The 27,808-nt window shown below is 38.3% G+C and overlaps 1 protein-coding gene across 9 annotated transcripts in view; it reads right to left on the bottom strand.

The window, feature by feature from the left end:
• The window catches only part of Mpdz (multiple PDZ domain crumbs cell polarity complex component), a 152,036-nt gene that overhangs the window by 80,213 nt on the left and 44,015 nt on the right, over positions 1–27,808 (bottom strand). For all 9 annotated transcript variants that reach the window (XM_027400212.2, XM_027400216.2, XM_027400219.2 and 6 more), the window contains 10 exons: positions 24,060–24,272; positions 22,766–22,905; positions 18,824–19,037; positions 17,908–18,036; positions 16,083–16,292; positions 13,443–13,557; positions 13,051–13,139; positions 4,927–5,110; positions 3,561–3,632; positions 712–818 (listed from right to left, as the gene is read on the bottom strand). In XM_027400212.2, the coding sequence (XP_027256013.1) occupies positions 712–818; positions 3,561–3,632; positions 4,927–5,110; positions 13,051–13,139; positions 13,443–13,557; positions 16,083–16,292; positions 17,908–18,036; positions 18,824–19,037; positions 22,766–22,905; positions 24,060–24,272 (1,473 nt within the window). The remainder of the gene's footprint in view (positions 1–711; positions 819–3,560; positions 3,633–4,926; positions 5,111–13,050; positions 13,140–13,442; positions 13,558–16,082; positions 16,293–17,907; positions 18,037–18,823; positions 19,038–22,765; positions 22,906–24,059; positions 24,273–27,808) is intronic.

Below are 27,808 nucleotides of genomic sequence, written 5' to 3'. Positions count from 1 at the left end.
ATACTAAATACAGTGTTTTACTTTGATTTTGAATTCCCTGATATTTTAATAATGTGTGTCAACTTTGTAACTTTTTAGAATAGCAAACCATGGCATATTTAGCTAGATACACACACTGTTAATAAACACCATATATTGCTATGACATAAACGACATGAAAAATAATCAGAATCCATCCATTATAGAAGCCAAACACCTAAGAATGATAAAGGGGTGAGGGGTAGAGTATGGTGCACTTCTGTATGCCCAGTACTAGGAAGTGGAGGCAGGGGGACTATGCAGAGAGTCTGAGGTCAGCCTGGCCACATGAAACCTTGCCTTAAGTGACTTTTTTAAGAAGGAAAGAAAAAAAGGAAGAGAGGAAAGCAAGCCTAAAATTCTGTCACAGGTCATTATAAAATTTAGCTTACCTGAAGTAAACTGTCATTCCATTCAGGTTTTCTCTATAAATCACATGCTTAAGAATCAGGAAAAGCCTTCTTGTGAACATATTACTTACATGACTCCCAGAAATAAGGGTATGATGGCACATGCATGCTTAAGGTTGCAAACCATGTATTTTGGTTTCTTGGCTACCATTACAGCATTTGAAGAGCTTTAGACATTTGATCTCTCTCCAGGGCTGATTCCAATGATTATCTCATTTTCACCAAGAATTCCATGCTCACACACAGGCACAAGTGAGGAAACATGAAGAGCAATCTAACCTACCACTATTTCATAGTTAATTCCCATAATCCTCTGCCACTTTGTCAGCAGGGCAGCCTCTTGCTGCACATCTTCGGCTTCTTCCAGCTGAGTTGACAGCAATGGATAGCCTAAAATAGTCAAAGTACTAAAGTTATTGCCAGGACCCAAAACCCACCTTCTACACCTTTTGGGAGGAAGGAAGACATAGCAAAACCTTTGTGGGAACCTTGTCAGACTCTTTAGTCAATGCACAGTTCCTCCTCATTCACTGAATTTGAATGATCTAATTTAGACTAATGTGTGCATATGCAACAGTGTTCTTTTCTAATTGACACCTTTTAAATATGCAACACTATTCTATTTTAATAGTTATCTTTTAAATATGCAACACTGTTCTTCTTAAATGGACACCTCTGAAACTTTAACTAGACTTTTCATTAAAGTCCCCATATATTATCTAATAGTCATTAAAAAGATAATGGCTCTGGGCTGTGCTCAGATCATCCACAAGCTTGTCTACTGGTGAATTACTGCAGTAAAAAGTGTGGTCAGGAGAAAAGGGAGATATCATATTATCTCACACACAAACAATATAAATTAATAACATACAACTCCATAGGACAATATAAATAAGAGCATGAAACAATGAAAAACTTAGAATATGTATTAAGATAAAAGTCTGTAATAAGAATTCCGCTAATTAGTCACAAAAGGCAAGTGACATAAATAATCCCAGAATTCCCAGGTGAAAGCTGAGTGACTAAGGAGCATCTCTGTGGGTCTCTGACACTACCAGAAGAGCTCTTTGAATGAGCTTCAGCTCCAGCCCTGCAACATGTCTACATTCACTCCTTGCTTGCTCATAACGGCTTTCTTTTAAAATCCTCTATTCTCCCACAGCCTCAAAAAATTAATTTAAGAAATATTCCAAAATTCAGATTTCTACCAGTTCCTTTCTCTCTCGTGGGAATTTCAGGCTATTCATGCTTTGGTTGGTTAATGATTCTGATTTTTGTCTGGAGAAAATGGACAAAGCTGATAACTAGTCTGAAAGATTTCGAGACAGCAAGCAGTTTGTTCATGTGCAAAGTCCTAGGTTCAATCTCTAGCTTAGACAACAAAGCAACACAGGAGTGGAAGCTATCTCCATGAATAAGTGTTTTCTCTTCAAAACTAAATTTAGTTGCATGATGGGTAACAATCTGTAGGGGGTGGGGCTCACAAGGAATTTTTTAAACCTAATTCTGGGAGCAGAGGTCATTTTGGAGTCCTCTAGGTCACCTGAAATCATTCCTTTGTATTCACACAGCTCAACAAAAATATAATGTGGGATTATAAATGGAATGTGGGCAATCAGATGACACCGTTGGGATTCATATTCACCCAGTCACCCAAGGCCATGCCGTTCTTACCTCCCACCTCCCCCCAGACTACATTTCAGAAATTTAAAAATACAAACAAAAAGCCACAGAGCCCTGTTTTCCAACCATGGTGAACAGTCAAGTAACTATCCTCCACAGAGAGTCACCTTTCTGCAGGAGGGTAGTGCCACCCCACCCTGTCAGGATGGACAGAGAAGGTACAATAGAACCATTTCCTGGTTTCTGCTTTATTATTTTTTTAAATAATTCAAGGACTCTCAATTATAAGGCTGGAGGTGCCGACCACTAACTATCCTCCCACGTGCATATGCAAATTTCTCATTAGCTGCCTTTTCCATAGCAAAACAGATGATTCTGAGTCTTTAACATAACCCCTCGTGCCCATCTTCACTTCCTATTTCAAGTCATTTTCTAAGTATTTTTATCTTTCCCCCTACTCTTGATATTCACTTTAGCCTAAATATTTTCTTTACTAATTAGTGTAAAAATGGCAGAATGTAATTAATATGTATGAATACTACACATTTTCCTTCCAGGATATCATTACATCCACAAGATCCCCTTAAATAATAAAAGTAAACTAAAACTTTGAGCAGCAGAAGAAATGCAATAATGAAGCCATGGACACAGTGAAGAGTCTTCTGTGTTCCTGCGGCACATCAAAATCCACACCCCCGGGGAGGAATGGTTTTCCATTTGCTCAGTGGCATAAGTTACAAAATACCCACCAACAGGACAGAGGAAAGAAGCAGGAGGCACATGGCATAAAAAGAGGGCAGATCAGGTATGAAACAGGTTAAAACACGGGATCCTGGTAAATCTACGGTGATAAGAATTCTTTGACAGGCTTAACTGATTTCAAACCAAGTCCCCAATATTAAAAGTTGTGACTCCTGAAAAGCTAAAATGTAAATATCAGCCTCCCTAAACAGACTGTTCCTTTTGAAAGTGGTAGAATGTGCCTGAAATCCAGCACTCAGGGGCCTGAGGCTGACAGGTCATGAGTTCAAGGACTGAAGCCAGCCTGGACTACATAGCAAGAGCCTGCCTTAGAAAACAACCATCACAACAAAAAGCAGCGATTTTTATTCCTAAAAATCTAAAAGAGTCTCCATGTTTGTTTTTAAATAATTTATATTTCACAGTTTGGTAGAGACATGTCAGCTATATATAAACACTAAGTTAAAACTACAGGTATTACCAAATGATGTCTCAAGAGTAGTTCTGGTGCTTGCTTGAGTGTGCATGTGCACACACATGCCAAAGAACAGACTAATTCAGCAAAACAAAATAACCAACTCTAATTATTTTAATCTAAAAAGGCAGTTAGTCCTATTGATAAGTATGGGTTAATCAACATCATTTTTTCCAAAAAGATTAGTAGCATATTTATAGTGGGTTAGTAACTCAGTCTGTCATAAAGACTAAGCTCTTTGCAAATATCCTCTCTAAAACACATCGGACACCAAAACCGGCTCTAAGTGTTACCTTCTTCTTCAATCGGCAATATGCTGATATTTCTCCTCAAAGATAAAGACTCTTCATCTTTTTCATAATTTTCTTAAAGATAAAAATATTTTAATAGTTATATCCATAATAAAAGCATTTGAATTTTTCTAAACCCACCTTATTTGTCTGAATCACTGATTAGGTTCAATTTTAAAGACACAAACTCCAGAGTAACCACATGCATTTATTCTCATCCTGTAAGTGGGCTAGGACTTTCCTGAAACCTGCCTGCCCATTTCCTAGGAATGCATTACATAGTACATGGCACAAACACCAACACTCAACTGTTAGAAATAACAACTTTTCAGCCAACAGTCTCACAATGGGGATTATTTCAGCTTATGAATGGCATTTGTGTTTGAATTTGTGAGTGTGGGTGTAGGTAAGCGTCTTCATGTATGTTCAGATGCATGTGTTCAGATGCAGGCCAGAGACCAACTTTACTCTTCAGGAGCTGGCCACCCTTGCTTTGGAGACAGGGTCTCTCACCAGGACCTGGAATGTTCCAAGTAGGCTAGAGTGGCTGGATAAAGATTCCCAGAGTCTCTTCCACTCCAGTGCTGGGATTACACAATGCTTTCACACCCAGCTTTTATTATGGGTACTGGGGTAGAACTAGGTCCTCATGCTTGAGTAGTAGGAACTCTACCAGCAGACACAGCTCTAAAACCCTGTGAGCAGTATTTCTAGAATTCAATTTGATAATATAAGGAAATTCTGGGGAGTTAGTTGTCAGTGTTTCAAATAAAAATCCAAGCATGGGGTGGATAAATTACTTAGTGGGTACAGCATGAGGACTTGAGTTTGAATCCCCAAAACCCATGTAAAACTGTGCACCATAAACTGGGTCTGTAATTTGAGTGTTCCTATGGTGAGATGGGAGGTCGAAAGAGGTGATTCCCCAGAAGCTTGTGGGCCAGCTAGCTCACCATACTCCAGTGAACAACAAATCTACCATCTCAAACAAGGTAGAAGGAAAAGACCGGTACCCGAGGCTGTCCTCTGACTTCTGTAGGTGTCATGCACACACACCCATGCCAACACCATATATGCCTACCCACACACTTTCTAAAAGCATCATAAAGACCTGCAGCCCCCTTAAGAGAAAGCAACTATGACACCAACTAAGGTATAGGAGCAGGAAGGAACCAGAGTCTCATCTCCAGCTGAGAAACAGTAATGGGATGGCAGGCACAGATGGATGTCTGCTTTAACGAAAATCCCATTCTAAGGCTAATGGACAAATCATGGCTCCAGCTAATGCCTTCTGCATAAATTACTGTAGAGTTAGAAACGCTAAAATAATGCAAAGGTCTAAGTGAGAGCCAGGCTCCTTTGGCATTACCTTTGCTTACAGTGGCATCACCAGGTGGCACGTCCACATCTTTTGCCGCGTCTTCTCTAGATGTCAGCTCTGCTTCCTGTCGTGCTCCCTTCCTCATTAGTGTCAGGCGCACTGTCTGTCCTGTGTGACGTAACACCTCTACTGCTTGTTGATTGGTGAAACCTTGAAGGTTGGTGCCATCGACCTGTGATAACAAGACACATTAAAAATCAAAAGTGATTTTGTATTGCTAGTTCACAAAATGTGTATTTGTGGCTTAGTACTGAGAAGGGGACAGCGAATGGATATTTCTCTAACTGGGAAATGGCCACAATGCCCCAGCACATACTCAGTGTCTAGGAGCAATATTGGTTTGCTCAGGACTTTTCTGAGGGTTTTGTTGGTTTCTGTGGATTCTGTGGTATAGTTTCAGGGTGTGACTTTTAAGATCATTTCTCTAACACCCTAGATGATCCTCATAGGGTGTCAAAGTTGGAAACCAGCACTGCAGGGGAATCAAGGTACAGTAGGCAGTAAGGAAAGCACTCCCCTGAAACACTAGGATACATCAACAATACTTCATATTGCCTGTGAACAAGAGAAGTGACAAATTTGGCATTCACATATTCATTAGTTTAATAAAAAGCTATGAGATCCAGACTAGCATCATCCACCAGAGTGTAACCTAACTACTTAAGTTTCTGAACAGATATATTAAAACCTCAAATTAAACACTTAAAACCCATTTGTTTTATTTATATGGACATAAGTATACTCATGCACAGACACATCTACTGTCTCCATGAAATATATATAACAGTATATGACATCTGTATATATAGAAGAGAAGAAAGCAACAGAAGATAAAATGAGTACTTAGTTATTTTTTCTAGTGGGAATATTCAGTCAATTATCTAGAGACCTGCCATGCAGAAGAGTCTCAAACTCTGGTTCCTTGACTCTTGTGCAATTCCTCTGAGTTACACAGGATCTTAGACACAGGCATCCAGCACTATCCTTCCCCATAACCAACTTTTCTGATTCCCTTTGCAAAGGTTAGCAAATTAGAATAACAGAAGAATCTGCAATAGAATCCATAACCAAGGAAGGAAAAAGTCCCTACACCAGTAACTGGAAGAACTTCTACTAAAATGGTCTGGGAATGCAGGCTCAAGGCAAGCCAGCTTACTCTTCATGGGCCTAATAGTGGCTCATCTGGTCAGAGAAGAAATGTTAGTAAAAATAAAACCAAATTCTCTCATTAAGAAGAGGTGGTTCCAGGTTGGGGACATGGCTCATTTGATAAGCGGTTAGCTATGCAACCATGAACACAAAACTCAATCCCCCAGAACCACCCCCCCCACCTACCCACACATACATACACACAATCTGGGAACAGAACTGAAGATGGATTAGCAGATGGTTTCTGTGAGTTCTGACATTTCAAGTTTGATCTTCAAGACTCACTTAAAGGAAGGAGAGAATGGAGTCCTGCAAGTTGTCCGCTGACCTCTGAATACCTCGGCACATGGAAAGTACAAAAAGGAGCATCCTTGGGGCTTGTTGACTAGCCAATGCAGCCAAATCAGCAAGCTCTCCAGGTTCAATAATAGACTGACTGTCTAATTGTGGAAGACACTTAACATCAACTTCTTCACATTTATGGTCACACATGTACACCTACACACAAATGTGCATATATATATATATATATATATATATATATATATATATATATATATATCACAGAGAGAATGAGAGACAAATGGCACATAAGATGCCAAATAGAACACACTAATATTTAAACATAGATACGTGGAAATTTTTTAATTTAAAAGATTTTAGTTTTAGGGGTGTGGATAAGCCAAGCCCTGAGGGCATGAAAAGTACATAGCTGGTTAGCTGGTACCACCTCCCTCGGTGGTGGGGATGAGGGAAAGATGCCCATCTCCTTGTCTCTACCACCTCCAGTTGGCTAGACAGCTGACCCCTTTACCAGTTGCAACACCCAGGAAAGGGGGCTCTGCACCTCCTCTAGGCAGCACAGCAGGGCTGACCCTGTTAACAGAACACGAATGAGACATCCTTGGGAATATAAGCATGGGAGACCTGGTCCTGCTCTCATCTGCCATATGGCTGCATGCGCTTGTGAGAGATGCCCCCCCAACACCTGAGACAGGTAGGAGAGCTAGATCTGAGATCATAGGAGAGGGAGAGCTGCCCCTGCCCTTGCCCCCCCCATCAGCTGCAACACTCATGAGAGCAGGCCCTACACCTCACCTGAGCAGCACAATAGAGCCAATCCCATTGGCAGAGGTGTGGGGGTGGACAAAATGGCCCAAATCTGAACACTGATGCCCCATGAAAATTCTTAAAATGCATAGAACTTTTCTTTTCAAGTTTTTTGTCTACAAGCAATTTTTATCACTCTTTGTAAAAGAAGTTTCATTAAGAAAAACCTTACAAAATGATTCTGTTCAAACAGAATCCTGACTTTATCTACTGACAAGATCAGCTAACATTTTGAGAGAAAACATCCCTTCATTGAGTAATTGTTATACAGAATGCCAACATGGAAGAGGGCTTGGGGAAAAATCACTTGCACTTTCCTGCCCCTGTATTGTACACAGCATAACGCTAGGGGTCCACAGAAGACAATCTGTAACAGAAGAGCAAAATAGTTTAAAATTGCAAAATAAATGCTTCCTCAAAATAGTAAATAATTTCTTAATCTTCTCAGCACCTCAATAAATACAAATTAAAAATAGACCGTAGCTCCAATATTTGCTGTCAAAACAAAGCCAGAACAAATAAAAGACTATAGTTATAAAAAACGTGACTAGGAAGAAAGGAACTATTACCAATTTATGGGAAGACCACAAGAGGGTGACACTTTGCACTAAATGAACACATGGTCAAGAGCGCTGCACAATGCTTCCCGGGGGTTAAGGCACTTCTAAATTTAAAATGAATGTTGATAAAGAGTAAAACTAGAATATGGATGACAGTGAAGACAATCTCGATAAAAGCAACAGAAGGCAGGGAACATACACTTCCCCTTATTGAGTACATTTCTTTATCACCTCCCTTGGCTAAGAAGGAGTCATCTTTAAGGGTCACTCACATAAGAACAGATACAGTGACAACCTGGAGGCAAGCTACTGTGAGACTTAAAAAATTGTAATAAATCTACTCTCTTAGTAAACATTTCCCTAATTTAAATACACTAATAGAGCAAGTCCTATACCAGTTACATTGAAGGTCTAATGTGGTTCTCTTAAGGGAAATTCAAGGGACATTATATTCTGTCCTAAGATAATGCAACTGAATCAAGAAGCTCACTAAAGGGTGTTACCAATGGAAATCCAAAGTGGACTGAGAAAAACCCACGAGCCTCTGTCCTACACAAAGTAATTACAGGCAAGTGAAGAAAGCTGGGTGTGGGAGAGATAGCCTTCCCTAGGGAAGAGAACACTGATTGGCTGCCCACTACCAAATGGCCAGCCCTGAAAACAGGAAACCCTGTATAGACTGAATAGTTTGTATTTAGAAGTATGTATGCATATACCCATGTGCATGCAATAGTGGCTAGTAAAAAAAAAAAAAGCATGAATATGAAGGAGATTAGAGAGGGGTATGTGGGAGTATTTAGGGAAAGGAAAGGAAAGGGAGAAATTATATAGTTAAATTACAATTCAAAATAATTTAAAGTTTGTTAAAAAGTTAAACATAGAACTATCTAAGATCTAATGGCTAAGATCTAGCAATTCCATTCCTTAATATATACAAAAGAAAAGGGAAAATGCATCCTCATAAAACCTTGTACAAGAATGTTCACAGCAGTATAAACTCTAACAGTCAACACATGTAAACATCTCTCATGGCTGAACTGACTAACAGGCAAATGCGGTAAACCTACCAGTGAAATATTATCTAACAATGAAAGAAAATGGAAACTGACTCTACAACACAGATGAACCTTGAAGACATTATACTAAATGAAGCAGTCAATCACAGAGTTCCAAATCCTATGTGATTGTACTTACAGTAAATGTCCCAGAAAGGCAAGTCTACAGAGACAGAAAGTAGACCTCAGACTTCATAGGCCTAAGAAGACAGGGGAAGCAGGCAGCAAAGAATACAGCAGTGGAATATTCTATAACCAATTGCGATGCTGAATGTCCAACTTTGGAAGCATATAAACAGACACTGAATTATACAATTTAAAGGTATACATTATAAAGTATATAAATTACTTATGATTTGCAACTCTGCCTAGTGAACTAATGTACATAGCTAAAGTAATAAAAAGTAAACTTTTAACTCAATTTATTTATTGTGCTGGATAGTTTTCTGTCAACTCACTAAAAATTATAGTCATCTGAGAGGAAGGAACCTCAATTAAGAAAATACATCATAAGATGAGCTGCATAGGCAGGCCTGTAGCGCATTTTCTAAATTGGTGACTAATGGGGAAGGGCCCGGCCTATCCCTGGGATGCTGGTTCAAGGTTCTATAAGAAAGCAGGATAAGCAAGGCACGAGGATCAAGCCAATAAGTTGCACCTGCCCATGGCCTCTGCATCAGCGCCTGCTTCCAGGTTCCTGCTGTTTGATGTCCTGACTTCCTTCAGTCAGGTTACAGCAAGTAAACCTTCCCTTCTCTGTTGGAACACCGTACAAGAATGGGATCATGTGAGGGGAATTCTGAGCACTTGTGAGGACTCTGCAAGAAAACAAGACAAGAGTCTTGTGACTTCAGTTTCTTCAAAACATGGAATTGTCCTTGGAATGTATTTTTGTGCCCCCCCAGGTGTAGCAGATAGGAATAAGTTTACTTCAGATACTAGTTGTTACAATAAATATTTCCGCCAAAAGCCGCTTGAGCCCCACCATCACGTGTGAACTTTACGCCAGCTGCCCGCCCGAGTTAGGCCCAAATGAATACACAGAAACTTGTATTAGGTACAATGCTGCTTGGCCAAGGACTAGTATTCTCATCTGTTAGCTCAGTCTTAACTATCATAATAAACCTATATATTTTATAAGACTTATCCTATTGGCTCCCTCCTTGCCGGTGGATCACATCCCGCCGCTGGTGGAGGAAGGGGAAAAGAGGGACCCTTCCTGTTTCTCCTTCTTTAAATATGAGTCTCCTTGCTATGTCACTCCCTGCCTGGATCACCACTTCTCTACTACATTTCCCAGAATCCTCTTTGACTCCTAGTCCTGTCTAACTTGCTGTCTCATTGGCCAAACAGTATTTTATTTAACAGTCAATATGATAAACATACACAGAAGTACTCCCCCATCAACTAGTAGTTGCTGCGCTTATTCAACTAAATGTTTAATTGTCCTTTATATGCCTCTATGAAAAAACATGATTTTGCCACCTGTGGCTTGTCCTTGTGACTATATACAGCCTGAACTCATGAGACCTATACTCATGTAACCTGTCTTAAGTCTTATAGTATAAGGTGTCTGATGTTCTGAGTCAAGTTGGCAATTGTGTGAGACTTTAATCCACCTCATTTATGGGTTTTGTTCTCCCAGGCCCCACTGCTTTTAGAGTGGCAAACATTCCCTAATTGCTTTTAGTCAAGGTGTTTCATCACTAGCAATAGTAATTCTAACTAGGGCAACTGTACATGGATTCACACTATTCATCTCTCCATTACTCTCTAAATAAAAAGTGGGCAGTGGCTCATTTCCAGTCTTGACAAGATAGAGACACATCAAGGAAGCTTTCCCAAGTAATACCCAAATGGGTAAGAAGCTCAACTTGATCTTTCAATCTTTCAATTGGACTTAAAGAGGTAAACAGATACAGTTAAGAATCCACAGTGCTGATGCCAGGAACACTCTAGGAGACATCCTGTAGAATTTACAAGGGCAGAAGTAATAGTCATTAATCATTTTTTCTACAATGTGATAGAAAAAATGTAACAAGAAAACCCTACCAATTTAGCATCTTCTAGCCATCCAGTACTTAGTGTTAAATATTTTCAAACTGGTTTGTAAAAGATCTCTAGGGTTGTTTTTTTTTTTTTTTTTTTTTTTTCAAGAGTGTCATCTTCTCATCACCCAATTCCACAAGCCCAGATGCCCCCCTTTCTGTTCTCTGACAAGCTTGGGTCATGTCAGTGAGAGCACACATTTATCTCTTTTCAACTTGCTTATTTCAGTTAGCATAATGTCTTCGAGATTGATCAATGTTGCAGTGTGTGACAGAATTTCCTTCTTTAGCAGGTCAAAAAATAAGCCACGGCATCTGTAGACTACATTTTGTTTACCCAGTTTTCTACCAAACATATCTGGGCTGCCCTTTGGCATGTGCTATATAAAAGACACTCCTGTGGGTAAGGAATCTTTACTCTTTAACTTTTTCTGATTATTAAGATTCCAAGAGATAACAAACTTAATTAATAATAAACTAATTAACTAATAATAAACTATAAACTAATAATAAACTATAAACTAATAAGTCAGCATTCTCCACCAATATCTTCAAAATGATATTAAAATAAACACTGGCAAAGAGAAAGAACCTATAGTTACAGAAGGTTAGGTCATATCACAGTATTCAGTTTTTCATTGTGGGCTCGAAATCCCTAAGAGACCATATCATCTACAGGGTTCCTTAGTGCATCTAACCCTAAATTAGTTTCTAGATCAAAGAGCAATTTGAAGAAGCCAGTATCCACTGAACAGAAGGTGAGATTTTTTTCTTAACTATGTGAAATAGCCACATACTTAAAACACAATGTTACAACAATAGCATAAGAATCAGATTAAGGATATCTTGATTCATTTCTTTCACTCCTATGCATTTACAGAACTGAAAGGAGATCTAGTTGACACTGTCATTCTTCAAGATTCTTAAAAATGCACAGATCTGAAATGTAGGTCCTGCTACAGTACTATCTAGTTTTCCTTCAGAATATCCAGAAGAAAATGTACTATGTAATGTTAGTGTAACAAATTCATTATGATCATAGTTCAAATACATCATAAAAATTATATAAGAAACAAATTTCCATTTTAGACTTAAGAAAAGCAAAGAGTCTATCAAATGTTCCATTTAATCTGAAAATAATGAAGTAGGCAATTATAATGGCAGTCTCAAACCACTAAAGCTAGATTAAATTAATGAATCTGTGGTTGGGGAGATGGCTCATCAGGAAAATGCTTGCTGTATAAGCATAAAGACCAGCATTGGGATCACAGTACCCACATGAAAAGATGAGTGTGGCGGTACAGGTCTATAATCCTAATGCTAGCAAATGGAGAGAGGATGATTGCTGGGGCTCAGTCAGTATAGCAACTTGGTGACCATATCTCAAAAATAAGGTACAGGTGGATAGAAAAAAACATCAGCCTCTGGCCCTCATATGTTCAAACACCAACAGACAGACAAAAGCATATATATATATATATATATATATATATTATATATGCGTGTGTGTGTGTGTGTGTGTGTGTGTGTGTGTGTGTGTGTGTGTGTGTGTGTGTGTGTGTCACAAATACAAACACACAAAAATTAATGTCAGTGAATATAGTTCGTTACAAAGTAAAATCAAAATGTTTCATACACAGTGCAGTGGGTAAATTTAGTTACAAACATGAGGACCTGAGTACAGGTCCCCAAGACCCATGTAAAACCCAGGCATGGCAGCATAATCTTTAACCTCAACAAGGAAGAGGCAAAGACAGGCAAATCCAGGGAACTCACTTGCAAGCTAGTCTAGCCAACTGATGAACTTCAGATTCAGTGAGAAACATTATCCCAATAAAGAAACAGGCACCAATGCTATAGAAAAAGACATCTAATATTGACCCCTGGCCTCTGGCACACATGGACAAATGAGTACACATGTACACAAACATACAATTGCATGCATACCACACACACAAGTACCTACATAGATACATAAGAAATTATTTCTTCATTTTAAGATTTTATTTTTATTTACATATATGTTTGCAGGTATGGTTCCAGTTATCCCAATACAAGTGCTACAAACCAACCTCAGGTTCTCTGGCAGAGCAATACATGTTCTTAACCACCAAACCATCTCTCCATTCCTAGAGAAAATAATTCTTAATCATGAAAATTACAAAAACTATTATTAAATGTATAACTTACTGCAATAATTTGGTCTCCAATTTGGATTCTTCCATCATGTTCCACAGCACTGCATTTTGTAATGCTCTTTACAAAGATTCCTGAAGGTTCTAAGATTAGAAATAAGTAATTTTCAATCTTGATAATGCACAAACAATGAATAGCCATCTTCTTCCTTCCAAATCAAATCCTAATTATGAATAAGTATTTAGTAACAAGCAACAAAGACATCTACTAGAAAGAACAGCATTTGTTCAGCCTGTCATATCAGAGTCACCTATACGAAATTATTTCTAAGAAAGCTGACAACTACTTTTTCCAACAAAAGAACCCATACAATGATTGAATATCTCATAAGACAGGTATTAGAGGCAACTGTGAGGTGTAGAAAATATGTAAGATTTAATATTTACCTAATTTTTTATCTCCAATATAACCAGCAATGGTAATTCCTAATCCTTGGACATTTTTTGTGAGTTCCACATCAAACATCTCACTTTCTTCACTTTTTTGAGTAGATGCATCAACCTAAAGTAGTATTAATAAATAAATCTTTAGATAAATTAATGTAAGAAAAAATAAGGTCAAATTTAAAAATTCAAACATACAATTCAGGATTAGTCTGGCCTAAGATATCACTAACTATGCTGTAGAACTGGTCCCTTACATCCTGACGATATAAACTGAGCATCACCATTTCACTCAGAAATATAGGAGAAAGCTGAACCTCCCCTTCTCAGACAAACTTACTGTATACACAAAATGTATGAATGAGTAACCTCTTGTTAAAGTATTTTCAAACATAGCACATCATCATTTCTGAGGGAATTGGGGTGTTTAAAGTTCAAAAAATTCCTGTTTTGAATTGATATCAAAACAGTTTAGTGTTTCCACTTAAACTTTCTGGACCACCACCTACCAAGAAAATAAAGACTAGCTACCGTTTACTGAGCAGTTTCATTAAAAGGCATTTAGCATGTCTTTTTTCTTACTCCTTTTAACAATTTACAATTGCCTACATCATTTGTAAACCAGTAAAATAGATACAATTGTATATGCCTAGGAAAGGAAGCATATAAGTAGTTCCTAGGACAAACAGCTAATATCTGGAGAGTTGGAACTCAAATCCCAACAGTGTGGTTCCAGAGCTCCTGTTTGCAGATGATGAACTGTACAACACAGAGCCACAGCCTCCACAGAGAACTCCTACACTTACCTACAATTTCTAGTTGAATCTAACACAGCCATGTTATAAATAGACTGGTGACTTATTTTTAAAAGAATGACACCAAGGAATTTTTTTTAACATCACCCCTTTGTTTGTTTTGTAAATTAAAGACATTCATAAAGAATATGTGTCTCTTTACATGCACATCCTCCCCGCTCTGAGATGATAGCCAAAAAGGGCTTTCTCAGTCTGAGCCTTCTCTAACATGTACTTAATACAGTTATTAATTGTATGTAGAACAAGAGGAAAAGACTGCCTAAATTAAGCATTAGTGAACTGGCACATGATGTTATCAATAAGCCATTGGTCCTAGACATTGGTGTGATGCCAGCTGACTCTCTAGTAAACCCTAGAAAAGTCAAGGCAATGGGCTTTAACAGGCATGAAGGCTGGGGCTGGCCTGTAACATTTTCTGATTTCCTATAAAGTAAACAGTTATCTCACTGATGGTCCACCTAAATGAAGTATAATTTTACAAGTGAAGTTGGATTCATTTTTTTTTCATTGCACATAATTATCTGTGCAAACTTAGCAAAAGTTTAAAGTTTAGATAATTACAAGAAAATGACAGGATGAAATCTGCTTCAATTGAAACAAATGTGTTTTCTATTTTTAATAAGTTATTCGCGTGCTATTTTAGAGGGTGGCAATTTGACTATCGAATAGTTTTAAACGGGGCACAAGCTTCAGAAATGATGGTATGCAGAGAATAGACACTGCCCTAAGCTTTCATTACATCAAGTAGTTTCTGGTATTGCATTCATTTATATATTGCTGAATAAAATGTTTTGTTTTCCACAAAAGAATGCCATTTAAACACTTTCATAAACAAGCTTGCTTTCTTCTTTCTCTCTGTAAAAAATAGCAACCAAATCTTGTCCTAAAAACAACAGAATCATGGAAAATTCAAGTGTTCTAATAAAGTTTTAAAGGACTCATGGAGGCTGTTAGATTATTTAAAACAAAGAATGTGTAACCAGTGGTTAGAGCCATTTCACAAAAAAAAAAAAAAAAAAAAAAAAAAAAAAAAAAAAACAGGAACATTTTACATCTATGGGAAATGGATATAGGACTGGTATGTGGTAGAAAAAGCTAGAATTTGTTTCTAAAATATGTAAGACACTTCTGGATGGACTCTTTAAAAAATTTATCCACTATAGTCTTACGGCTTGTAAACCAACTGAGATAACTTCTAACTTCCAAGCATTTTGAAATTTTCCAATGTTTTTCATATCAAATTTATGACAAAGTGGGACACAACAACAATGAATCATGTTCCTGTACCACACCAAAGCACAGCTGCTCTTGTTTCAAACAACTATTTGCAATGACAACCGCTCATAACAACTCCGGTAATAGTTCATAGCTCACATGTATTAAAACAAAGACACAAGGAGGTCCTTAAACCTCATTCACTCCTACAATCCGAGCTCCCAGACCCTACCTTACACAAATAAGAAACCTTCTAAAGAAAAACTGTTGAAAGGTCATGATTAGAATGGTGACCCAGTTCAAAAAGAGGCTTCTAATTATGACAAAGACAGACTCAGATATAGGCATTAGAAGAACAGAACCCTAAAGTTTCATATGTGCTTTATAATACTATCTTTATTTATCTTTATTTTTTAAAAAAGAGGCTGCTTAGAGGAAAATGAAATAATCATGTAGACTCTTTAAAGCAAGCCATTCTCAATGAATGAAACATAAATATCTTTTACGAGTTTTTTTGTTTCCTTCTTTTAATACTTACATACAGGCATCAGTAAGTCTAACTTCTGCATGCTATTTGCTTAGACCTTTGCATTCATTCTTTTTAGCTACTTACACGCATCTCTGATGTAGAAACTGGGGATGAGGAGAGGGTGATGCCCAAAGAGGAGGGTGCTGCAGTTTCTTCCACAGCTCCTCTGGCAATCACCAGCTTAACTCTATTTCCACACTGCCTGAGAACCTGTGCTACTTGTTCACTGCTCATTCCTGCCAGGTCCGTGTCCCCAATCTTTAGAATGTGGTCTCCACTGCATAATCGCCCATGCTGAATGAAAAACAGTTCAAATCATTAAAGTACTGTGATTATAACTGCACCAGAAAAATATGAAATGATCTAGAGACAATAATAAAAATGGCACTGATAAGGCACATGCCAGTCATATGGAATTAAGTGTGTAACTGTACTATGAATTGTCTTCTGAATCTCTCTAGCACCATTCAATGTTGTGACAGCAAATGAAACTCACAGATAGGTTGTTAAATCAATTGCTAGTATGATTTTTTAGTTTGATTTCTATTTAAGAATTCAGAAGGAAAAATATGACTTTGTGTGATTTTTTTTGTTTTGTTTTGAAGAACAAGAAGAAAATGTCATTAAGCATAGATGAAGTATGAAGTTGCTATGCAAACACAGATCATATTAATTGGGTTGTGATGAAAAACACAAAGTACTGGAATGTTCCTATGGATTCTATTTGACCATGTCAAATTATTTGGCCAATGCCAAGAATGCATCTGCAGATAATATCCTAGTGAGAGGAAAATTCAAATATATGAGAGATATGAGTAGATCTAAAAAACTCTGAAATGACAGGCTGCTCTGCACTGTCCAGTGCAAATAATTTATGACACATGGCTGAGGGACACCAGGCACATAGCCAGTCCAACTAAGGACATTTAATTTAACTTAATTTTAGTGGATTTAAAGCTGAATGTATTTCTATTTTGTGTGTCCTAAGAAAAATATATAAATGGTGTTCTCCCTTTTTCCTCAAGCATATGAAGTTCATTTGCTATTGCTAGATGTTGGCTAACACTTAAATGTTATGTTACTGTTAATATCACTATTTAAAGAGTTACTATTTAACTAGGGCTTTCATTCATGAATATGAGGGTGTCTGATGAACTCAGCTTCCCAATTTAAGTTCAAATCTATGAGAGAAAACAATAACTTTATAACCCTATACAGTAAAAATATTAAACACAGGAAATAAATGCATTGAACAATTTCCCACACGCAATAAATGGCACATTTCATAAATAGCAAAACCTAAACAAACTAAACAGAAAACGGACTGTGTGTCACATATAAAGAGGGAGCCAGGGAACCAGCACTAAAAGGACAGATGGGTTGGTTTTACCTAAACAATAATGTATTTTTTACATAATGTGATTTGTAAACAGATGCTAGGCTTGCAAATATATAATTATCAAACAAAGGGTAGCTGTTTCTACAGAGAATGGAATCATCAGTCCCTGGTTCTTCAGGGTGTTTAGTGCATTACCTATAAGTATATTTTAAGTAACATCCATATCCACTTTCAAGTATTCTCTTCCAAGTCTAAGACAATACTTGAAGGTCGGTTCAATAAAATGAAAGATTCTTAGTCGATCAAAATTTCCTTCTTTTAGCCGGGCGGTGGTAGCACACGTCTTTAATCCCAGCACTCGGGAGGCAGAGGCAGGTGGATCTCTGTGAGTTCGAGACCAGCCTAGTCTACAAGAGCTAGTTCCAGGACAGCCTCCAAAGCCATAGAGAAACCCTGTCTTGAAAAACCAAAAAAAAAAAAAAAAAAAAAAAAAAAAAAAAAACCCAGAAAATCTAAATGATGAAGCCACACTTCTGGGTGAACAGAAAAATACCTATTGCTGTAACTCACCTGATCAGCCACTCCTCCAGGCAGAATGGTCTTGACTATCACACCTGTTGCTTTTCCTCCTATGATGCCAAATCCCAGACCAGACCCATCATTTACCAGCTCTATAGTTTCCACATGCTGCCAGTGAATCTAAAGGGAAAACTTTTGATGAGTAGTTTGTTGGTGTTAAATACTGGCTTCATACAGAATCATGAGTGCTAAGCAAGTCCAGCTTTTCATTTGGTATACTTCCCTTTCAAAAGAGCACAATCACTAATGATATGATCCTTCCTATAGTTATCAATATATTATTTTAGTGACTACTTTTAACACAAAGAAACATGCACTAATATCTGTAAGATATTTGGAAAACTTCACTAAAAAGAAGTTCCAACACAACAGCTGTACTAGATTAGGAGAGTCCTCTGCCTAATGATGTCTTGAGGCAGAATGCTAATTTGTGTAAATCTACACCATCACTGACCATTAACTGTAATCACATGAGGTATGGTGCCACATACCTTCAAGCATGGGCACACACACACACACACACACACACACACACACACACACACACACGCAGAGAGAGAGACAGGGTAGGGAGGTAGAGAGGAAAAGGAAGGAAAGGAAAGGAAGCAAAGGAAGGAAAAGAAAAACAAAAAAAATCAAAAGAAAGGTTTTTATCTACTTACAAGTAAAGTAAATTTTACTAAGAGACTCCATTTTGTATGAATGGTGTTAAAGGATCATGCAAAGTAAAGGCTATTTTTAAAATTCAAAACTTAATCATAATTCAGAAGTAAATATCCCAAGTAGGAATATATTAAAAGAAAAACCCCAAGAACCAAAAGCAAGCAAGCCTCTGAGACATACGAGGAAATAGCAAGGCATTAGAGAGTGAGCACCGCTGAAAACGTAGTGCCTGCTGTCTACTCACTGGATTCGAGTGGGCTGAAACTGTGCTGGCTGCAGATGGAGACCGGGAAATTCGGGGGCTGGAGACCTGAGGCAAGGAGCCTCTAGCAACAACCAGCTGCACAGTGTCTTTGGCCTTCTGCAGGATGCTAATGGCCTGCTGGTGTGTGATGGTCTGGTCCAGGAACTGGCCATTGATGGCAAGGATCTGGTCCATCTCCTTCAGTCTGCCATCTCTATCAAGGAAGGAAATGAAGTAATGAAAGATGTGACCATTCTGAAGGAAATGACAGTTCCTGTGGCCTACATGTTCAGGTCATTTTAATCCTACTGTAGAATGTGAATATTTTTATAACTTCCACTTTCAAAAGCATGTGATTTAGCTCCAGTACTTGTAACAATTTCACTGTATCCTGAACCAATGTCAACGGCCACTTTTTCATCAATTGCTGACTAACCCAAGCACTCATTTACAGATGGCCCTTTATTTTAAAAGTAAACTTGTTGTGGAATGTTACTTTATTTAAGCAAAGATATGTTACATTTGTTTATGCTTCATTTGCTAAATGATGTAAAGATGTGTTGCTTTGCCTGCCTAAGACACCTGATTGATCTAGTAAAATGCTGAACAACCAATAGCTAGGCAATAGAGGGACAGTCATGGCTGACTGTCGAGCATCAGGAATAAGCAGGAGGAGGAATCCATCAGTCCAAAATGGGGCCTGTATTTCCATATAGGGCCTGAGAAAGCTGGAAAAAAATAAAGAAAAAAGAAAGGATATGGTTCCTTTAAGAGTCTCTGCAACACAGGGGACACCTGAGTAGCTGGCACTTTAAGTAGAAACCAAAAGCTAATTAAAAACACCTGCCACAGTACAGGCACCAAATTCCCAGAGATGGGGCGATTGAATACAGGTCCTGGTTAGAGGCAGCACCCAGTTGGATGCAGCTGTCAGTCAAGCTCAGGGGCCTAAAGCTCAGCTAGCTACCACAGACCTGAGCCGGGAGGAGCCAGCTGTCAGTGCAAAGCTATTCAGTGAATTTAAGGTTTGGCTCATATGGCCAGAAATAATAGAGAAATGCAATAAAGACAGGTACAGATTGGGGGAAAAAACCTCTAAACAAGTTACCGCATATTTAAAAATGTGTGTAAGCTTAAAAAAGAAAAGAAAATGGATATAGACAGTCACAGGTGAAAAGGATATAGTTTTAAAGTAACAGTGAAGTCTTCAGAGAGTAAAGTAATATTAAAAAGCCATAAAAAGATCTGGACCCTGACTTTGAGTTTTTTGAATGCTGATAAGTGAACAAGAGCTGAGAGACACTGAAATAAATCAGCCTAGATACTTTAGACATGTCTTAACTTTAAAATGAAATTCAGAAAATATATTGTGTTGGAGGAGAGGTTATGCTTTTGCTTCCACTGGAAACAAACTGCTGTGGATTCCTTAAAGGTTAGTAGAGATTAGGTTTGATTAGACCTCCTAAAAACTTTGGTGACAGAAAAAAAAAACAAAAACAAGGCAGGTGATGCATATACTGATCCCTCTGCATGGGAACAGTTCTGAAACAGGTCAATCAATGTTACAACTGGTTTTTCCAGGACTTGACCAATATCTCAATTTTCTCAGGGTCCCCTAAAGATGTCATTACCTCCACACCACAAGAATCAGTCTAGAGAAAACAATGCCCACATCTTCAAGATGTGGGGTGAATGATATTTAATTATTTGGTGAATTATGGATGCTTGCCATTGTTTAGCAGAATATAAGAATATAGGATAAAAGGAAAGCTATTAACCTCAAATATTTTATATTGGTATGGATTTTGGTATATTGGTACAAATGTAAAGTTATTTTTGTTGCTGTATGTATGTTTCTACTCTTGTTTAGGGTATTGTGCTTACACAGCACAGGTAAAAATGTAATATATTTCTGTGAGTTTGAGACCAGCCTGGTCTACAAGAGCTAGTTCCAGGACACCCTCCAAAGCCACAGGGAAACCCTGTCTCAAAAACCAAAAAAAAAAAAAAATGTAATATATAATCAAAAGGCAAGGTTAGTAGTTAGTCATCTATAATAATTAAACTTGTAATCATGTTGGGCATGTTTTCATGGTTAAACACAGATATATTTTAGGCAAGTCATCTTCAAATGCTTCAGAGAACTACAGTAGAGGACATTTAAGATATTTAATAACGTAAGTATCTCAAGACAGTGAGACATGCCTACTCCTAGAAGCACCAATCTCCTTCACAAAAGGATGATGGGCATTATAGAACCTCCATATGGAGTTTGTTTTCAATGTGGCAAAACTAGCTATTTTGGCAAGAAACTGTCTTTGCCTCAGCTGTTGACAATAAGTATACCAACCAAAGTGGACATGCAGGACACAAAGGAAAGTGACTGCCTTAACTTTGACAAGACAAGGCAGGACAGTCCTTCAAGCAAACTGAAGATGAATACCCCAACACTGAAGAGAAACCTTGGGTGACTATCAAGACAGCCAGATGTCTTTGTCATTTCTATAGTTTTGGAAGTAACTTGCACTGTACTTCCCACTTACTCGGGTAATATTATATCCATTTGGGGTCTTTGATGGAGTTGAAGACTAGATACAGTTTTCCTTAGTCATGAAAGGAGGAAAATTAGGTACAAAACTTTGGACTCACCAAGATAGGACAAATATGGAGTATTTTCTCTGAATTTGCCAAATACAAATGAACTGGATATTGTAAATGTAATTCTTATTTGATAAATATTCTTATTGTGCATAATTTTACAATTTTAAAATTAAAACCCTTACTTTTTATTTAGACAAAAATGGGGAAATGTTGTGCTATATCACTTTAACTAGGCAAAGCTGTGTTACATTTGTTTATGCTGCATTTGTTTAATGATGTAAAGATGTGTTGCTTTGCCTTCCTAAGGCACCTGATTGGGCTAATAAAAAGCTAAACAGTCAATGGCTAGGCTATAGAAGTATAGTCAGGGCTGTGGGGCAGAGAGAATAAGTAGGAGGAATCTAGGATTGAGAGAGAAGAGAGAATGGGGGAGAAAGAGAAGGAGATGTCTGAGGCCAGCCAGCCAGACAACTACCAGCCAGCCAGACATAGAGTAGGTCATACAGAATGAGAGAAAGGTTAAAAAGGCCTAAGGCAAAATGTAGATGAAGAGAAACATGTTAAATTAAGTTATAAGAGCTAGTAGGACAAGCATAAGGCAAAGCATTCATAACTAATAAGTCTCTGTGTCATAATTTGGGAACTGGTGGTCAAGAAAGTCTGCTAGATAAACATGTATTTCTTCCTGCTCTGAATATATTAATAAAAAATGTTTCAAATTTTAATGGGACAGATCTGGTGATTTCTAGTCAAAAGGAGTCCAAAATATAACAGTAAAAAGAAATATTATATTCAAAAGTTTGTTTCCTAACTAAAATTTAACTGCTCTTCATTTAATTTGTGTGTATATGTGTGATATATACAGATATGTGTGTGACTGCTTGTGCACCTATGTAGGAATGCCACAGGCTGACATCAAGTGTCTTCCTTTATCACTCTGCAACTCATTTTGGGGACATACTCTCTTAGAGAAACCCAAGTTCATCTTCTTGGCTATAGTGGCAGACCAGCAAACTGTGGCATTTGCCTATCTCTGCTACAACAGTGCTGGGTTAGAGATGCAGACCACCTCACCTGGCTTTTTTCTTCTTTTTCATGGGGATCCAAACCTAGGTTCTCACACTTGCCCAGAGATCATTTCCACCATCTTAACCACCCTGTGACTCATTTTAATGGACTTGCTTTATAACACCAAAATATTAGTGAGCCCCAAAATATTAATGACTTCTAAAAACTGGCTAATATCTGATTATTTTGGCTTTTGTTTATATTCATTTCCCCCCATATCAAAGCCTTCTGATTGTTACATCAAAACTAAATAATTTGTTGTGACAATCTCACCTGTAAGCCACACTGCCCTCTTGAATTTCCTGTACAAATATTCCCAACTCTCCCCTGTTTTCACTTCTGAGTCCAACAACACTAAACCCAAGGCCTCCACATGGAGGTTTAAGGAGCTCAAATATTTCCACATGGCGGCCCTGTTCAGGAAACAAAACAGGAAATAAAATTAAGAGCCAATTACAAGCTGGCAGCAATGGTGCATTTTTAAAATCTTAGCTCTTGAGACTGAGTTTTATGCAAACCTGGGTTACACAGGGAATGAAAGCCAGCATTACAACCCAAATTACATAGCAAAATCAAATCAAATTAAAATTTTCAAAATCAAAACAAGAAACATTATTATAGTTAACAGTCATCTTCCTGGGACTTTACTTTGTTTACCAAAAAGAAGGAACTAGAGAAAGATCAGTTTAGCAGTCCTCACCTAGAATAGAATGTTTCATTTTTCCAGAAGAGTATTTCTGGAATGTGGAATAAAATACCCAAATTAAAATGTGATCACTTTTCCAAATGATCAGCCTTGAAAACATAAATATGCAAGTAATATTACACAGACTGAACAGGTTGTATTTATGTATTAGGAAGTCTCTCTCTCTGTGTCTCTGTCTCTGTCTCTCTCTGTCTCTGTCTCTCTCTGTCTCTCTGTCTCTCTGTCTCTCTGTCTCTCTGTCTCTCTCTCTCTCTCACACACACACACACACACACACACACACACGGGGATGGGGGCGCTAAAGAGTGAAAGCTAACTGAAATCAGTGTAGATGGTCAATCCTAACTACATTTATTAGGAATGCAACTTTTAATAGATAATTCCATACTAGAAAGATTCATCAGTGTTTTTTCCAGATTATTCTGCCTTGTCATCTAGAATTCTGTCCCTCACTCCCTTAGCTCCAGCTATGCTGACCTCATTGCACCTCACACAGTCAAATTACCAGCCAGATAAAAATATCCAAATTTACTGCTTTATTTCATTGCTGTCATCTACTCAGTGTGTGTGTGTGTGTGTGTGTGTGTGTGTGTGTGTGTGTGTGTGTGTACCAACAACAAAAACAGAAGAGAGAAACCATGAATTTAAAAGTTTTTGGCAGGAGTAAAGGGGAAAATAATATATTATCGTCTTCAAAACTAAAATAAAATATAATAGAAAAATCTGAACTATACAAATCCCCCAAATTCTTTTTCATCTCAAGAGTGTTCAGGTATTATAAATGCTACTGCATTCCTCAAATTATTCAGGACACCTTCTTCAATACATCCAGTGCTAAGTCACAGGGAGAAATGCTCTTACCTGGGCCATATTTTTGATGAGCTGATCAAGTTCATCAAAGGCAGGCTTCCCAACCGTGACAGGTGGAGCACCAGATCCAGAAAGTGGTTCCAGGTTCCCATTATTTGGAGACAGTAGAAGTGATTCACTTTGCAGAGTGGGAATTGAGGAAGAGCTGAGCTGAGGTGTGTGGGCAGGATCAGCATTTGTAGTTGCCAAAGTAGCAATGTTTACCTAGGAGGGTGCAGCGATTAATAGCAACAATTCTAGTGTGTTTAAGTCAACTGTGGTAGTTCTGCACTTGTCTGAGACTCGAGAAATGAAGCCACATTTCTCTTTAATTTTGGGTTAATGTTTCTCAAAAGTATTAGACTGAACTGGCAACTACCTGGAATAACAACACCAGAAAACAAAAGATTATTTCATTTTGCAAAACAGAACATCACAATGTCTACTACATAGCTCCAAGAAAAGCTAACTGAACACAGTATAGAGAGTTGTCAGTCCCAACTGCAATGTAGATGGTCAATCCTAACTGTATAGTGTAGATTTCTAATCCTAACTGTGCAGGATAAGCAGTCAGTCCTAACTGAGTAGTGTATGCAGTCAACCCTAACTGTGCCATGTAGACAGCCACTCTTTCCTGCACAGTGCAGTCAATCCCAACTGGACGTTGCTGCAAAGTTTCAAGAATGCAACTTTTTGTCTATAATTGTGTAAGACAGATTCATTAGTGATATGTTCAGAACATCTCTGCCCTCCCTGTTCCTTAGCCCCTTAGCTTTAGCTGTGCTGACCTCCTCATTGTATCTCACACCACCAGCCAGGTAAAATTACTCACATTCATTTATTTCATTCACACCTACTCAACCTTACCATGGGGAAGCTCTCTCCCTGACAGCCTAAACTCTCCCTGAGGGCCTAACCCAGATAGAAACCACCACCTTGGTCTGTGGATGGGCCTTGTCCTGCTTCTCTTCAGAGCTCTTCCCACGGAGCTGCTGTGATAGATAAAACACTCTGAACAAACACACTTGGAGAGAAAAAAGTTAATGTGGCTTACACCCAGGCCATAGTCCATCACTGAAGGAAAGATGGCAGGAATTCAAGACAGGAATACCAATGCAGGAACCCTGAAGAGTGCAACATGCCAGCTTGTTCTCTGGCTCACTCTCTCACAGTCTTGCTTAGCTAGCTTTCTTCTAGAGCTCAGGACCACCAGCCCACAGAATGGTATTTCCTCAGGGGGCTGGGCCCTCCTACAACATCAATTGCCAATCAAAAAAAACTGACTCACAGGCATCCCCACAGGCAAACTTAATGAAAACTACTCAACAAAGACTCCTTTTTCAGTGGATTCCAGGCTGTGTCTGACTGAGTGACAGTTCATGCTAACTAGGACAGCACTTTCTTTTTTTTTCTTTCTCTCCATTTTTTAATTAAATTAGAAACAAGATTATTTTACATGACAATCCCAGTTTCCTCTGCCTCCCCCACCCCAACTAACACCCTATCTCTCCCATACCCTTTCTGCTCCCCAGGGAGGGTGAGGCATTCCATAGAGGGTCTTCAGAGTCTGTCATATCCTTTGGAAAAGGGCCTAGGGCCCCCCCTTGTGTCTAGGCTCAGGGAGTATCCCTCTATGTGGAATGGGCTCCCAAAGTCTATTCCTATGCTAGGGATAAATACTGTTCTGCTACGAGAGCCCCCATAGATATCCGAGGTCTCCTCACTGACACCCACATCCATGGGGTCTGGATCAGTCCCATGCTGGTTTCCCAGCTATCAAGGACAGCACTTTCAAGCCATTGATACACACCCACTGTCAAATCACCTCCATTCAGCCAGTGAAGGTAACCAGAATGTATAAATCTGCAGTGGAGGGATCCAGCCATTCTGTTTACTTCAGGTCTCTGTTCTGTAGAGGAATGCCTTGCACAGAGCTGGCCATCAATATGTTTTTACAGAATGAACACTTCTCCACACAACTCCTCCACTTGTATCGGCTCCAATTCACAGATGATTGGATAACACAAAATCATGACCCTACTAACAGTGTGTGTCAAAGACACTTTTTCATCATGTTGCTATCACTTTTTTGTGACACACAGAATACAGTCACTTGAAATACCATTCTTGGATAAAGTAAAGAGCATCCAATGATAAACTCTATGAAAATATTTCATGCTGTGCCCCCAAAAGAGTTTGTCACTCATTCTTAAAAATAAAACAGAAAACTTATTTAGTTACCAAAGTTACTGAAAATTTACCATTATATTAGCTACCTTTAGTCATCCATGAAAAAGAGGGAGGAAGCTTCTGGGAATTCTTTCAAATGCTTATTTTAAAATCTACAGCAGGCATGATCAATTATTATTTTTCAAAAGCAAGTTTCCTTTGCCAAGACTGATTTTTTTTATCCCGAGCCATGGCAACTTCAGCAAAGTCTGCCGGCAGAAGCACACTGCTCAGGTTGAAGCAGATGGCATAATAAAATTTGTGACAGGCTGAAGATCCCACACACTAGGACCTAATGCCTATGGTATGTTTGCATAGTGAAAAATATCTGGACTTCTGCTTCAGTGAGCCAGAGTGAACAAACTCTATTCCAATAATAGATGGTCTCTCTACAAGAAATTAACCGCTAAAGCACAAGCTCTGATGTTACGGAGAGCCAGGGCTGAAGGCACTGCAAGAGTAAAGCCACTGGAGAAAAAGTATCATTGCAATATAAAGATCTTCTGTTAAGAGTCAAAGGTCACTGACTTGCCTGGCTTCTTCCCTGATCTTAGGGTTTCATATAAATTGAGAGCCAGGCTTACCTACTGAAAACAGCCCACATATTTTGAAACTGTCATTTAATGACACCATCAAAAGACTTGTTTTAAAGTTTGGAAATTTATGCTCTTAGAAAAAAAAAAAGCACAAAGGCACATTTTGATTAATTCAACTACTTATTAAAATGGTTTCCAAATGCAGGCATGGGTACACAAATACAATTCCAGATCTAGGCAGACCAAGGCAAGATGATCTCAAGTTTTAGGCCAGCAAGGATGTCCAGGTCTAAACAGCAGTATAAAATATAGAGACATTCTCTTTCTCTGTTATGTAATTTCAGAAACAGGAATGAATCTTACTTACTAACTTCTGGCAGATTATTTGAGTCTCAAGGAGCTTTTATGTGCCCAATAAACAAACACATATTTACTTACAAACTTTGCTTAATGCTGTGACTTAAAATAGCCCTTAACTGAAGATTGGGACGTACTGGGCACGTTGTTTAACAGAAAAGTTCTCCAACTGTAAGTGCAAGGACAGGAACTAGCATGGTGCCAGTTGTTAGGAGTGTGAGAATCCCTCTGACAAGGCCTTCTAGACCATAACAAATTTTTCCTCAGTCTTAACGTGTGGTCCATAGAACTAACTCGCCATAACTAATTTATTCACCTATACAGTTTTCAACGTATTTTATGTTTCCATAGAAAAAATTGTATCAAACATATCATATAGCATCATATAAAATCATGAAATTAAACATAAATGGCAGATTGACTGAACATGGGCCAAGAGTGGAGTGGGATGAGTACAATTCTGAGTGCTTCTGAGAAAATGCCTGGAAAACAAGAGAGGAGTCTTGTGACCTCAGTTTTTTTCAAAACATGGAATTGTTCTTGGAATGTGATTTCTGTGCTTCTCCTCCCAAGAATAGCATAAAGGATCTGAGTTTTCTCCACATTATTCATTATAGCTGGTTAGTGTCATTTATTTAC

The sequence above is a fragment of the Cricetulus griseus genome, chromosome 2, assembly GCF_003668045.3.
Source record: "Cricetulus griseus strain 17A/GY chromosome 2, alternate assembly CriGri-PICRH-1.0, whole genome shotgun sequence".
NCBI lineage: Eukaryota > Metazoa > Chordata > Mammalia > Rodentia > Cricetidae > Cricetulus > Cricetulus griseus.
Note: the sequence above shows the minus strand (reverse complement) of the source record. Positions and strands in the feature narration are given on the sequence as shown.